The sequence below is a fragment of the Podarcis raffonei genome, chromosome 13 (genome assembly GCF_027172205.1).
Source record: "Podarcis raffonei isolate rPodRaf1 chromosome 13, rPodRaf1.pri, whole genome shotgun sequence".
In the NCBI taxonomy this organism is placed as follows: Eukaryota; Metazoa; Chordata; class Lepidosauria; order Squamata; family Lacertidae; genus Podarcis; species Podarcis raffonei.
This window is the reverse complement of record NC_070614.1, coordinates 14,233,241-14,246,420: the sequence shown is the minus strand read 5'-3', so window position 1 is coordinate 14,246,420 and position 13,180 is coordinate 14,233,241. Positions and strand designations below refer to the sequence as shown.

Sequence of the window (13,180 nt, the reverse complement as noted above, 5' to 3'; positions counted from 1 at the left end):
TGGCAGCTTTTGACCAGTGTATTTCCGAGATCACCTTACCCCACATGTGCCCAACTTGACCGCTTTGATTGGCAGAATTGATACTACTAAAGGGTGTCACATAATACGCATTCCGCATTTGTAGGAACGCAATCGTTTAAGTGTGGCAGCACCTACAATTTGCAGCTCCCACCCTATTGATATCAAGCAGGTGCCTTCATTGTATTATTTTCGGTGCCTTGTTTAGTCAAGGCTACTCAGAGGCTTAGAAAAGATGGTGTGAATTTCAGTCTGTTTAGTATTTTAACGTCTTGTGTTTGTAATTCCCCACTCCCAATTTTATGGCTGTATCTTTTTGCAAATCGCTTTGAGGTTTTTTTGGGGGGGGGGTTGGTGTATAAATTTTATGAAATAAAACAATAGTAGTGATTTTAAAAATAACACGAATGGTCCTTCAGAAACAAGGGGTGGGAAAAGGCAGGCTAAAAGGGACTGATGGAAACAAAATGGAAGTCAGGAGAGATTGCAATTGTAGAGCACCCAGCGAAATGTCACCACACGTTAAAAACAAAAACAACACACAGAATGCGCTTCAGTGTGTCTGCAGTCAGGTAACGTGTGATTTTATATTGGATTTTCTTCCTTTATTGGATTATCAGTGGATTGGGACAATCTAAATTTAGTGGGAGGGAGGGAAGCGGCTACCATTTGGATGAGGATGTGTGGATGCCACAAAGGAAGACCAGCCAGCTTCAAATCCACATTAAACTCCAGTGCAGACAAGCCCATGGAACATAGGAATCTGGTTTTATATATGCCTTATTGCTGCCATTAGTTCATCCAGCACAGTTTTGCTGTCAGCATTGCAGCGGCCCTCCAGGATTTCAGACAGGGGACAATCCCATTTTGACCTGGAGATGCTCAAGGATTGAACCTAGACCTTTCTGCATGCAAACCATGTACTCTGCATCTGAACCATGGTCCTTCCCAGTTTCAAAAAGAGTCCGAAGTGGTTTGAGGGAGGTTTTGCTCCCCGGAAAGTAGAAGCATTTCTTCTCTTTCCTTGTCGCCTCTGGCCAATCAAGTCTTGAAGGTTTCTGTGTAATTTTAAACTCCGAAAAATATTGTTTATTCAAAGCCAAAGAAGGCGGAGCCAAGCCCAGCAAGAGCAGTGACCCCACTTTCAACTCTCTTTAAAGTCTATAAATTGTCTCCTCTCTCAAACGGGCAGTGCTGCGTCACGCAGCCACCCAAATTCAGGTCACCTCCTGACACATTCCCTGTCCATTATTGCCAAGCTGCCAACCTCTCCTGTGTTTTCCCTCCAGGCAGGACATCGATTTTCTCTCTGATTCGCCCAATCCTGCACCTGCTTCTCCTAACCCTCCGTCCCCACATGGTCTGCATTGTGTTCCAGGTCCACAGAGACAAATAGCTTTCCTCAGACCCTAAGCCCATGTCAGTTGCTAGTTCAGTGTATTATTACACCTTATGATGCTTCAATAGACTGATAATGATGAAGAGAAAGTCACCTCTGGAAGACATTGCTATAGAAAGTCACCTCTGGAAGACATTGCATGCAATACTATACCTTTAAAGCACATTCAATGCACATTCTTTCCCTCAAAGAATTCTGGGCACTGTAGTTTATGCCTGTGTTTGCAGCTCGGATATATAATCTAATTGCCAAATGGCACCTTAAACCTAGATATGATGGTCACCACAATGGAATGTCTAGATGCCTTTTTGCAGTGGATTATCATCATCATCATCATCATCATCATCATCATCTCATTTCTATACCATTTTATATTTTAAAGAAGAAAGCTCAAAGCAGTTTACAACAAATTAAAACATCAAACAATCCAAAATAAAACAAATTCAAGCTTTTGAGAAAAGTATTTCAGATTCTTCTCTAAGTGACATTTTGTTTCCCCCCGTCGCCAGATCCAGAGATCTGTGCGGTCACAATTGGAACTGCGCCAGTTGCAAAACATGCCTGGAGTCTGGCTAACAATGGTTTACCCCTCAGAGACTTACAATTCCTAGCAATCATCAATAAACTACAGCTCACAGAATTCTTTTTTTGGGGGGGGGAATGTATTTTGAGTGTGCTTTAAAGGTATAGCACATGGGTAGGCAAACTAAGGCCCGGAGGCTGGATCTGGCCCAATCGTCTTCTAAATCCGGCCTGTGGACAGTCCAGGAATGAGCGTGTTTTCACATGAGTGGAATGTGTCCTTTTATTTAAAATGCATCTCTGGGTTATTTGTGGGGCCTGCCTGGTGTTTTTACATGAGTAGAATGTGTGCTTTTATTTAAAACGCATCTCTGGGTTATTTGTGGGGCATAGGAATTTGTCCATTTTTATTTTTTCCAAAATATAGTCCAGCCCCCCACAAGGTCTGAGGGACAGTGGACTGGCCCCCTGCTGAAAAAGTTTGCTGACCCCTGGTATAGTATGTATGTAACTTGCATGTCAAGAGTTCTACTCCGGTCTGAATCCAACAATCCTTTTGTTACGGAAGCCAACGCTTTGCCAAGAAAGTGGAGCTTTTGTTTATTCTTGTGACCAAACAAGACCGGAAAGAGAAAATGTTCTCTGGACTTTCCCAAGGCCATACAATGAGGACATAATCTGAGCCAAGGTGGAGCTCTCGGGCCTATTTTGAACGCCAGAGCTGGTACACCATGTGTGTTGCAAGGTTGCCTCTAAGGATGTGCAGAGTGCCACTGTCCATCCCCACTAAGTACACAAGAGACAATTCCCTGCTATCTGCATACATGTGTGGGATTAAGAAAGGAGGGGTTCTTGGTGAGAGCATTTAGCTACCAACCACGGTTTCAAAGGCTGGGAAGAAAATGCAAAAAAAGTTTAGATGGGAGTCACTCCAGATAGAGGAGGAGCACCAGGAATGAAAAGGCTGATGGCTCTATACTCCCAACATTACCTCAGGCACTTACATCACTGTTCTCTGTTTATGATGACAGTTTGGGCATTTTCATATACTATGATCATACACTAGCTTAGCAGGTCCCAAAGAAGCATGGAAACAGACCCACTTCAAGCAAGAAGAACTACCGACGAAGGAAGAATGGAGGATGGAACTGGTGGATTATGCAGAATTAGATAAATTAACAGGAAGGATTCGAAACCTGCGGGACCAGAGATTCTCAGAAGACTGGAGTAAATTTACGAACTATTTGAAAAGCAATTGTGTTTGCAAGAAGTTTTGTAAGGTGAATTATTTGAAATATTGCAAGAAAGATAATGAGAATTATCAGTTAAGGATAATTAAGGGTAATATGAAATTAAGAAATGCATAATAAGTGATAAAAAACGAAAATCATCAGAGGTGTTGACGGAAGTCTAAAAATATTGTATAAGATGAGAAGTTATATTATATGACTGTTGGAACTGATATGTTAAAAAATTAATAAAAATGTGTGTGTGTGTTTGTGTGTGTGTGAATGAAACTGACCCACTTCAAGGAGGACGGGGTGAAAATAAACGGGGGGGTAAAGACTTCAAGCAACTTGGCAAACTCACTGTGCTCTATAGATCAGAACGATTAAGAACAACAAGTGGGGACATGCAACAAAAATCTTGCTGTGTATCTTTAGCCCTCAACAATCAATCTTCTGCTCTGGGGCCCAGCCAACCTGGAAATGAAACCTTGTTTTGCTGTTCCAGGGCTTCCTTGAGGGCTTTTGAAAGGGCGGACATTCCCTCAAAGCAGAACAAAGCTCCTTTTCCAGTCTGGCTGTACCAGTTCACTGAGACTGGGGATATGTGGCAATGTTTGTTGCATCCCCCAGTTTGTTCCTAAATATCCCTTTGCTGTGCTGTACACGACTGTTATATAGCAGTTGGAGAAATGTTCCTACAGAACAGGCCAGGGAGTAAGAGGGAAGAAATGGGACCTGCTGCAACAAAATGGTGCAGCGTGCCCCCAACCACCTGAGAGCTCCGATCAAGGAAGTGGAGACTTTATAAAGAGCGGGGAGGGGATAAAGGGCACCTTGCCCCCCCCCCACACACACAACTACCCCAATCTTCCCCTCCTGAGCTATATACAGTGGTACCTCTGGTTACATACTTAATTCGTTCCGGAGGTCCGTTCTTAACCTGAAACTGTTCTTAACCTGAAGCACCACTTTAGCTAATGGGGCCTCCCGCTGCCGCATTTCTGTTCTCATCCTGAAGCAAAGTTCTTAACCCGAGGTACTATTTCTGGGTTAGCAGAGTCTGTAACCTGAAGTGTATGTAACTCGAGGTACCACTGTAGTTGTTGTTGTTTAATCGTTTAGTCGTGTCCGACTCTTCGTGACCCCCTGGACCAGAGCACGCCAGGCACTTCTGCCTTCCACTGCCTCCCGCAGTTTGGTCAAACTCATGCTGGTAGCTTTGAGAACACTGTCCAACCATCTCGTCCTCTGTCGTCCCCTTCTCCTTGTGCCCTCCATCTTTCCCAACATCAGGGTCTTTTCCAGGGAGTCTTCTCTTCTCATGAGGTGGCCAAAGTATTGGAGTCTCAGCTTCAGGATCTGTCCTTCCAGTGAGCACTCAGGGCTGATTTCCTTCAGAATGGAGAGGTTTGATCTTCTTGCAGTCCATGGGACTCTCAAGAGTCTCCTCCAGCACCAGAATTCAAAAGCATCAATTCTTTGGCCAAAACACACCTGAACTTCTTGCACTGCTATAGCAGGCAGGACTCCTGGAGCACTAAAAAGGAGAGAAAACTGTACTTTGTCTTTCCTTTGTCCTGAAACATCCCTTTATAGCATAGCTGGGAAGGGTTTTTTTAAACCTCACAGAAGGTAACTCGCTAACCTTATTCCCCCACCCCACCCTGCTCCATACTTACGACAAGCTGTCATGGACTTGAGCAGGTCAATTCCTTCTTTTCTCTAGCAATTTTGGGGGGGGTGGGTGGGCAATATTCTATTTTTCCACCACTGCCTACTTTATCTGATGAACTCACACAATCTGCCTCTGCCTGACCTGATTTATTTAGATCTCAACCCCCATCCGCCCCTTCCTCAGCTGCAACCAGCATTCTGTGGCCTTGTCAGGATTTTGTTGTTACTGCATTTTTTAATTTAAAAAGTTCTTTTTCTTTTAATTTACAATGCTGAATACTTCTGAGAGAGACCGCAGAGGATACAAACCCCTTCTCATACTTTTGGGTGGCTTCCAACCCCTTGGCTTTTGCTAATATGACGCTAACAAGCAGGGACCAACAACAAAATGTCGCAGCGCATTCCCAGACGCCGGCCCGGGATTCTTAGTAATAATAGAGTGTTTGGTGTGAGAGGCCAAGACAGCACTGTGCCCTCTCTCAAGACAGCTATCGTCAAAGTTCCTCAAGAGGAAGTAATTGCCATCAAATGAGCTTGTAGTTTCTACAAGTCATTTGCGTCTAGGACAAATACGTAATACATTGCAGGCTGCAATAGTCCCTGAGGTAAAAAAAGAGTATTATTAAATCCAGGAGCACCCCCACCCCCAACTATGCAGCAGTTGGATTTTTGCAGCTGAGGAATGCTGTTGGATCCAGATGTTTTCCAGATGTCCCATTTTTCCACAACTATAAGCAAAATATTGTTGGCCAACGCTGGTGCATAGCCTGATGTCCTTTTCCAGGACAGGCTCTAGAGAAGCCAAATCCAGCGAAGGGTTGGGGGACCCTGACCTTCCCACACACATTCAAGGAAGAGAGTGGGGTGCAAAAGAGCCAAGACAGGCTGGGAGAGGAGAAACAGCCAAGCGTTGCATTAACACACACTAGCATTGCAGCAGCTGCTGTCCTGCAGGTTCAAAACTTGGCACTGTCCATCAGGCCTGGTCTGTGCTTGGCAGGAACGGGGGTCTTCTTGGCCGGACCGCACAAAAGCTACGTCCACAAAGCCGCTCGTCATTCACCACAGCAGAAGCAGAAGAACGGTCTGGAGCAGGCCTGCACAATTTGTGACCCACAAATCAGCCCACCGGGAAACCCCGCTCAAGAGGTCTGCCAAAACCAGGCAAGGAGAGAGGTCAACACAGCTGTGGGGCCTTCAAAATGTGTCCTTTTAATCTGCTTTTGGTTGTGTGACCTCCTGAGAGGATCCAGGCACAATTCTCCTGCCTCCGGCTTTTTCAGATGTGAGATCTTTGGAGATGGAGAAGACCAAGCGGTTATTCCGCACAAAAATTGGAGATTTTCAGAAATGAGCACAGCCACACTCCAGGCAAGCAGACAGCAAGCATCCTATGACCATCACATACCCTGTTTCCCCATCCTAGCTGCCTCATCCGCCAGAGGAAATCCTGCCAAATTCGCTTGCCGGTCAAGAATCCGGATACAGCACAGACCAAAGTTTCCTATCCAGTTCCTGGTTGGCTTTATCTGGCTGAAGGATCAAGGACCCTCTGCTAGGTTTGCTTCCCTTAGCCATGACTGCTTCCCTCAAAACTGGATCAGCATCCATGGCAGGCTTCTCCAGACGTGGATATTTTTTTGGGGTGGGGGGAGGAAGGAGGATGTTCACATAATTTGATTTGGTCTCTACCTATTCTACTTAAGCTTAATGCATGTCCCCACTTCTTTTCAACCTCTGCAGCCATTTGCTCCTCTTGTGCTCCATTCCATCCGAAAGGCTCCAAATGTTTATGTCTTCCCTGCGGCGTCCTATAGAAATTTATAAAACTGCAAAACAAAACCGAGCTCCTGGCAAGTCCTTATCACCTCTGCAACTTGGGATCTGCAGCACAAGCCTTGAAAGGAACAGCTCATATCAGAGTTAGCAGGATGTTGTCAAGGAATCTTCATAGGTTCGTGGTTTCCAATTTGCTTTTCAGGATAGCATTGCTTGCCTCTACAACTACAGTGGTACCTCGGGTTACATATGCTTCAGGTTACAGACGCTTCAGGTTACAGACTCCGCTAACCCAGAAAGAGTACCTCGGGTTAAGAACTTTGCTTCAGGATGAGAACAGAAATCGTGCTCCGGTAGCGCAGCAGCAGCAGGAGGCCCCATTAGCTAAAGTGGTGCTTCAGGTTAAGAACAGTTTCAGGTTAAGAATGGACCTCTGGAACAAATTAAGTACCGTATTTTTCGCTCTATAAGACGCACCAGACCACAAGACGCACCTAGTTTTTGGAGGAGGAAAAGAAGAAAAAAATATATTCTGAATCTCAGAAGCTAGAACAGCAAGAGGGATCGCTATGCAGTGAAAGCAGCAATCCCCCTTGCTGTTCTGGCTTCTGGGATAGCTGCGCAGCCTGCATTCGCTCCATAAGACGCACACACATTTCCCCTTACTTTTTAGGAGGGAAAAAGTGAGTCTTATAGAGCAAAAAATATGTACTTAACCTGAGGTACCACTGTACTTTGCAGCTTTCGCAGTCTCTCAATACACCCAGAGTACTGTCTGATCAGGAATCACTGGGTGAATTTCAGTCTTGGGGATGTCGACAAAGTTCATCCTACCCTGTCTGCTTTCAGCCTTTGCCCATCGTGGTTTAGGGTATTTAGCAGTGGCAGTGATGGCTTTAAATTATGGTGCTGGAGGAGACTCTTGAGAGTCCCATGGACTGCAAGAAGATCAAACCTCTCCATTCTTAAGGAAATCAGCCCTGAGTTCTCACTGGAAGGACAGATCGTGAAGCTGAGGCTCCAATACTTTGGCCACCTCATGAGAAGAGAAGACTCCCTGGGAAAGCCCCTGATGTTGGGAAAGATGGAGGGCACAAGGAGAAGGGGACGACAGAGGATGAGATGGTTGGATAGTGTTCTTGAAGCTACCAGCATGAGTTTGACCAAACTGCAGGATACCAGTCACCAATACAGTGGTACCTCGGGTTACAGACACTTCAGGTTACATGCGCTTCAGGTTACAGACTCTGCTAACCCAGAAATAGTACCTTGGATTAAGAACTTTGCTTCAGGATGAGAACAGAAATCGCGCGGCAGCGGCATGAGGCCCCATAAGCTAAAGTGGGACCTCAGGTTAAGAACATTTTCAGGTTAAGAATGGACCTCCAGAATTGGACAAACTAACAGGGAAGATTCGGTATCAACGAGACCAAAAGTTTATCGAGGACTGGGGAAGATTTACAGATTATCTGAAAGGCATATGTGATGAACAGATAACGCTTGTGGGTTTTCAAGAGACTCTGTGAAAAACAGAGGAATATTGTTAAAAAGTAAATAAGATGAGGAAAGGAGATATTTAATGGCAATACTAAGTAAAGAAATGCGTTAATAATATTGATGAAAACGGAAGATCGGCAGAGGAGCTGAGGGAAGTCAAAAAACAGATGAAGGTGTGATAAAATGTGAAGTGATTGTATAAAAAATGGTTTTTTGTTTTTTTGTTTTTTGTGTGGAAAATGAATAAAAATATTATATATATATATATATATATATATATATATATATATATATATATATAAAAGAATGGACCTCCAGAACGAATTAAGTTCTTAACCTGAGGTACCACTGTATACCCTTTCCAGGAAAAGGTACTCAAGAGGATAGTGACTGGGCAACTCTATGCCTTCTTGGGTGACCTTGATCGTCACCCATATCTCTTTCATTACCAAACTGTCTGACAATAGCAAATAGTATAAAACACTCTTCAATAATAAGAATAAGAATACAGAGTCTGCTAGTGGAAACCAAGAGGCACAAAGGTCTCCTGAAATAGATTTCAGGGTGTTTTTAGGCTCTTTCTGTTCCAGAGCTCAAAAATTAGGCAGACGAGAGAAAAATCTGTTTTTCGTTTATCGGAAACCAAGGGAAAGCTGATTTTAAAAAGTGATGGTGAAACCAGAGTTATTTTGAAGCTGCCTTATAAAGTTAAGCGTGTCTGAGTCCAGACACTGCCTAAGTAGGGAGGTCAGTCAGGATCCCCTGGCTCTAGGCTCCTTAGTGGGGGGAAACTGAGGAGGAGGAGGAGGAGGAGGAGGGGGATGATAATAATAATAGTTTGTTTCTTATACCCCACCCATCTGACTGCGTTACCTCAGCCGCTCTGGGCAGCTTCCAACAAAAATTCAGGCATTGACCCCTGAAGTAAACAGACATGACTAACTTAGGTTCATCAATATCAATGGGTATACTCTGAGTTGGACTTAGTTGAATACCACACAGTAAATAAAAAAAAAATGAAGCAGGATCAGTTTGTTCATGATAAAAGAGGTGCTGGGTCTAAAAAACTTGTCTGGAAGATATCAGAGAAAAGAAACTGGCAGCCAGGACTGGCACTGCCAGGAGTAATTTTGTTAGCAGGTAGGTAGAACTGTAGGCTCAAAGCCATGGAAGTTAGGCTGGCATGTGCCAAACGGACATATTCATTTTTAAAAGCAGCAACACAGTTTAGCCTAAAAGTAAGAAGCTGTGTCAGAAAGTAAAACAGCCTAAATTTTTAACGAGGAATTTATGCAAAAGCCAGAATGATTAAAATATGATGATAGATAGATGATAGATATAGATAGATATAAAGGGAATTAGTCAAATGCAAGGAAAAATATTTAAAACTGGGTCTTGCAATAATTATGTGAAAAGCTGTAATTTAATAAACATAAATACAAAAAGGGATTGTTGTTGCTGAATCATTGCTATTTGTGAATTGCCACTTGCTTTGAGCACAACTGTTTTTGGAAAAGCATCACACATATTAAAAACTAATCTAAAAATGTTAGCAGGAACTTGCCAAATGCAAAGGGAGCACAGAACTCTGCTCATTGGTCTTTTTTTTGGGGGGGGGCAAAACAAAAGTGGTGAAAGCAAAGGACTGGCAAAGTCACCAAATCAAGGACATTAGCATGTGTATGCACAGGTGAGCATTTCCCTTTTAAACAGGGCTGGGCCACAACATCTTGCCCAGGTACCTTCTTCCCTGTGCTCCACACACACAAAGAGGCATGATGTGATTCGAGTTCAGGTTTGAAGAGGCAGAGCTCATTGGTCAAACTTGCCAGAGATGCTGCTGACATATTAATTGGTGCATGGGGCAAGCAGCAGGTGAAAGGGTGGAGTCCTTTCCCCCCCACTCCCACTCCCAATATGCAATGACAGTTCCAGGGAAGACAAGCAGTTTTCTGGAAACGTCAGAGTCTATTAGGTCTATAACGGAATAAAGCTGAAATGGCAGATCTCTCAGCACAGTGCACAGGGAGGGGTTGCCATTTCTCTTTACCACCACCCAACACACACACAAAACCTGGGAAAGAAGGACTATCATTATTATTGCGCGTTACAATTTATTACCCATCCTTCACCCTAAGGTCCCAGAGCTGGTCACAACAATTAAAGCACAACATGAATATTAAATTGCTAATATGCTTGCACCACCCAATTCTCCAGCTCCATCATCCAGAACAAACAAACAGGCCCTCTGTCTCCACGCTGCCATATGGACCCAAGACACTAAACAAGAAGAGCGTGGAGTGTGGGATTCACTTGGCTACCCCTCAAGCCACAGATGGGGAGAGGTCCCTGTGCACCCTTGCTTCCCCCTCACCCCCACCCAGCCCATCTCCAGGGTCCAGGAGGGAGGTGCCCCCCCAAGGATACAGCGCTCCGTCGCAGCAACAGCTCAGAATCAAGGTCTCCAAGGCAAACGCCATGTTCCCAGCAAGGATACCCTAAGGGAAGGTATGGCGCCAAGCCGGGGGTGGGGATGGGGAATTAAGTCGCATGGTGGCACTTGGGAAAATACATCTAAGTGGGGGGGGGCAGAGTGAAACCGATAAACAGAAAAGGGCACTGCATAAGGAACAGGTAGACGGAATGTGTTAAAGGAAGAATTATGTACCTCTGATAGGCCCTGTCCACACACGTCATGTCAGATCAAACACCACAAATGGGGAGATTTCTGGCTGTTTCAGACACAATGCCGCGCAAGGCGGGCAGGTCACACACACACACCACAGCTCACAAGCACTGTGCATGCGTGTAGGAGCAGAGGTGTGTGTCTTTATGAAATGCATGAGATCAACAAGCAGAATGCAAGGCAGTCAGACAACAGGTACACCCGACAGAGGTCAAAAAGGATGTGCAGGGGGAGAAATGGGTGTGGACCGAGAGAGGCAATATTCCAGTCAGATGGTATACAGACAGAGGCAGAGGGGGTGAAACAGGGGGGGGGGAGAGACGGTGGCTCAAGGATGGGGACCGCAGAGAGGCAGACAAAAGGTTCAGGGTGGGCAGCAGTAGAAGAAAAGACCCTGAAATAAACAGATTGCCATGTAAGGAGATGGCCAGCCAAAGGGATGGGAGGAGAAAGAGATGGTGCGAGCAGGGGGCTGGCAGATGGAAGGTGGAGGGAGCTCAAGGGGGCTGGGAACGGGCGTAAGAATAGACAAAAACCCTGCGCGCCCCCCGCGCCCCCATCTCCAAAACCCTCCTTTCCCCACCTCTTCCCTGTCTATGAAAAGGAGGGATGGAGCCTTGGGGGGTCCCATCCCAGAACCAATATCGAGAGAGGGGCGCAATATTTAGGGGGGGGGTTGTGTGCGTGATCGAGTGGAAGGAATCGGCGCGGACCCACCCACCGCGCACCCCCTCCCCAATTCCCGCTGCCCCACGGCGCATCTCTTTCGCCGCCGTCCTCAAAAGGTCTCGCCCATCTCCTTTTGGGGAACCAGCAGACCAGAGCCGAGGGGGAAACCCATCCAAACCCACCCCCGACCATCACCCGATCCAGAAAGGCGGAGGCGGGAGAAGCAGCCACATACACACACAATACACAAAAACTGGAGGTGGGGGGGTTTGAAATCCAGCTAAAGATATGCCTCCGTTTCCCACCCATCCACCCCACTTTTTCTGGAAATGCGCCACCGCGCGCCAACAGCTCTCGCACCCGCATAAATGGCACGGAGCAATAGCCCCCACCCCACCCCAAACTGCCCCACCCACCCAGCCAGATCCCCGGTTCCCACCGCAGGAGGGGGGGCTCCCTCGATTCACCCCCACCCCCCGCCCCGCCACTACCCGCCTTCTGCATGCAAGACCCCCGCAGCCCTTTCCTTCCTCTCCGGCGCCCCCCGCGCGCCCACTCACCCTGCGGGCTGGGAGGCTCCCCGGGCTGCGCCTTGCCGCGAGCCGGCCAGCCGGGGCCGACCAGCAGCGGCAGCAGGAGGGCGAAGCGCATCGCCAGGGCCGGCGCCCGCAGCATTGTGGCCGCCCCCACCGGCTCCCCGCTACCCGGCCATGGCGCGCCCGGAGGAGCCTCGGCGGCAAGTCGGGCGCACTGGGCTGTGCGGGATCCGGTTACGCGGCGGCGGCGGCGGCGGCGATTGTGTCTCCTCGTCCCCGGCAGCCCCCTCCTGCCCGGCGGGGAGAAGCTGCGACGGCTCCACCTGCTGGAACAAGCCAGCACCGCCGCCGCCCCCTCGGTCTCCTCTTCTTCTTCTTCCTCCACCTCCTTCTTCCCGGGTGCTCCGCCTTTAGCTTACCTCACCTAGAAACTGTGTCCAATGCCAGGGAATAGTCCTGGACAAGGGGAGGGGGATTAAAAAGTTCAGGGGAAGGGAGGGGTGCACTGTGCCTCTGAGCATGTGCAGAACGTGAAGATGGTTCCAAGTAAGCCTCGCCCTCTCCGGAGGGCTCAAAGGTCCCTATCTGTGGATTGGCTTTCCCCTCTTCCGTTTCCTCTCCAAGGCTATTTTCTGGATGTTCAACGCGTCTTCAAATGCGGAGGGTTGGTGGGTAGCGGGACTTAGCAGCTTTCTAAGATTGATGCTTTTGAATTATGGTGCTGGAGGAGACTCTTGAGAGTCCCATGGACTGCAAGAAGATCAGACCTATCCATTCTTAAGGAAATCAGCCCTGAGTGCTCACTGGAAGGACAGATCCTGACACTGAGTCTCCAATATTTTGGCCACCTCATGAGAAGAGAAGACTCTCTGGAAAAGACCCTGAAGTTGGGAAAGATGGAGGGCACAAGGAGAAGGGGACGACAGAGGACGAGATGGTTGGACAGTGTTCTCAAAGCTACCAGCATGAGTTTGACCAAACTGCGGGAGGCAGTGGAAGACAGGAGTGCCTGGCTTGCTCTGGTCCATGGGGTCACGAAGAGTCGGACACGACTAAACGACTAAACAGCAATAAGATGCCAATAAGGGACGCGGGTGGTGCTGGGGGTTAAACCACAGAGCCTAGGACTTGCCGATCAGAAGGTCGGCGGTTTGAATCCCCCACGGCGGGG

The 13,180-nt window shown here is 47.2% G+C and overlaps 1 protein-coding gene across 2 annotated transcripts in view; it reads right to left on the bottom strand.

Annotated features, from left to right (window-relative positions):
* The window catches only part of FAM171A2 (family with sequence similarity 171 member A2), a 39,247-nt gene extending 26,909 nt beyond the window's left edge, over nt 1-12,338 (bottom strand). Inside the window, exon 1 of one of the 2 annotated variants that reach the window (XM_053360490.1) lies at nt 12,034-12,338. In XM_053360490.1, the coding sequence (XP_053216465.1) occupies nt 12,034-12,148 (115 nt within the window). In that variant the 5' untranslated portion in view covers nt 12,149-12,338. The remainder of the gene's footprint in view (nt 1-12,033) is intronic. The other variant, XM_053360489.1, reaches the window with a different exon arrangement.
* Between the last annotated feature and the right edge of the window lie 842 nt (nt 12,339-13,180).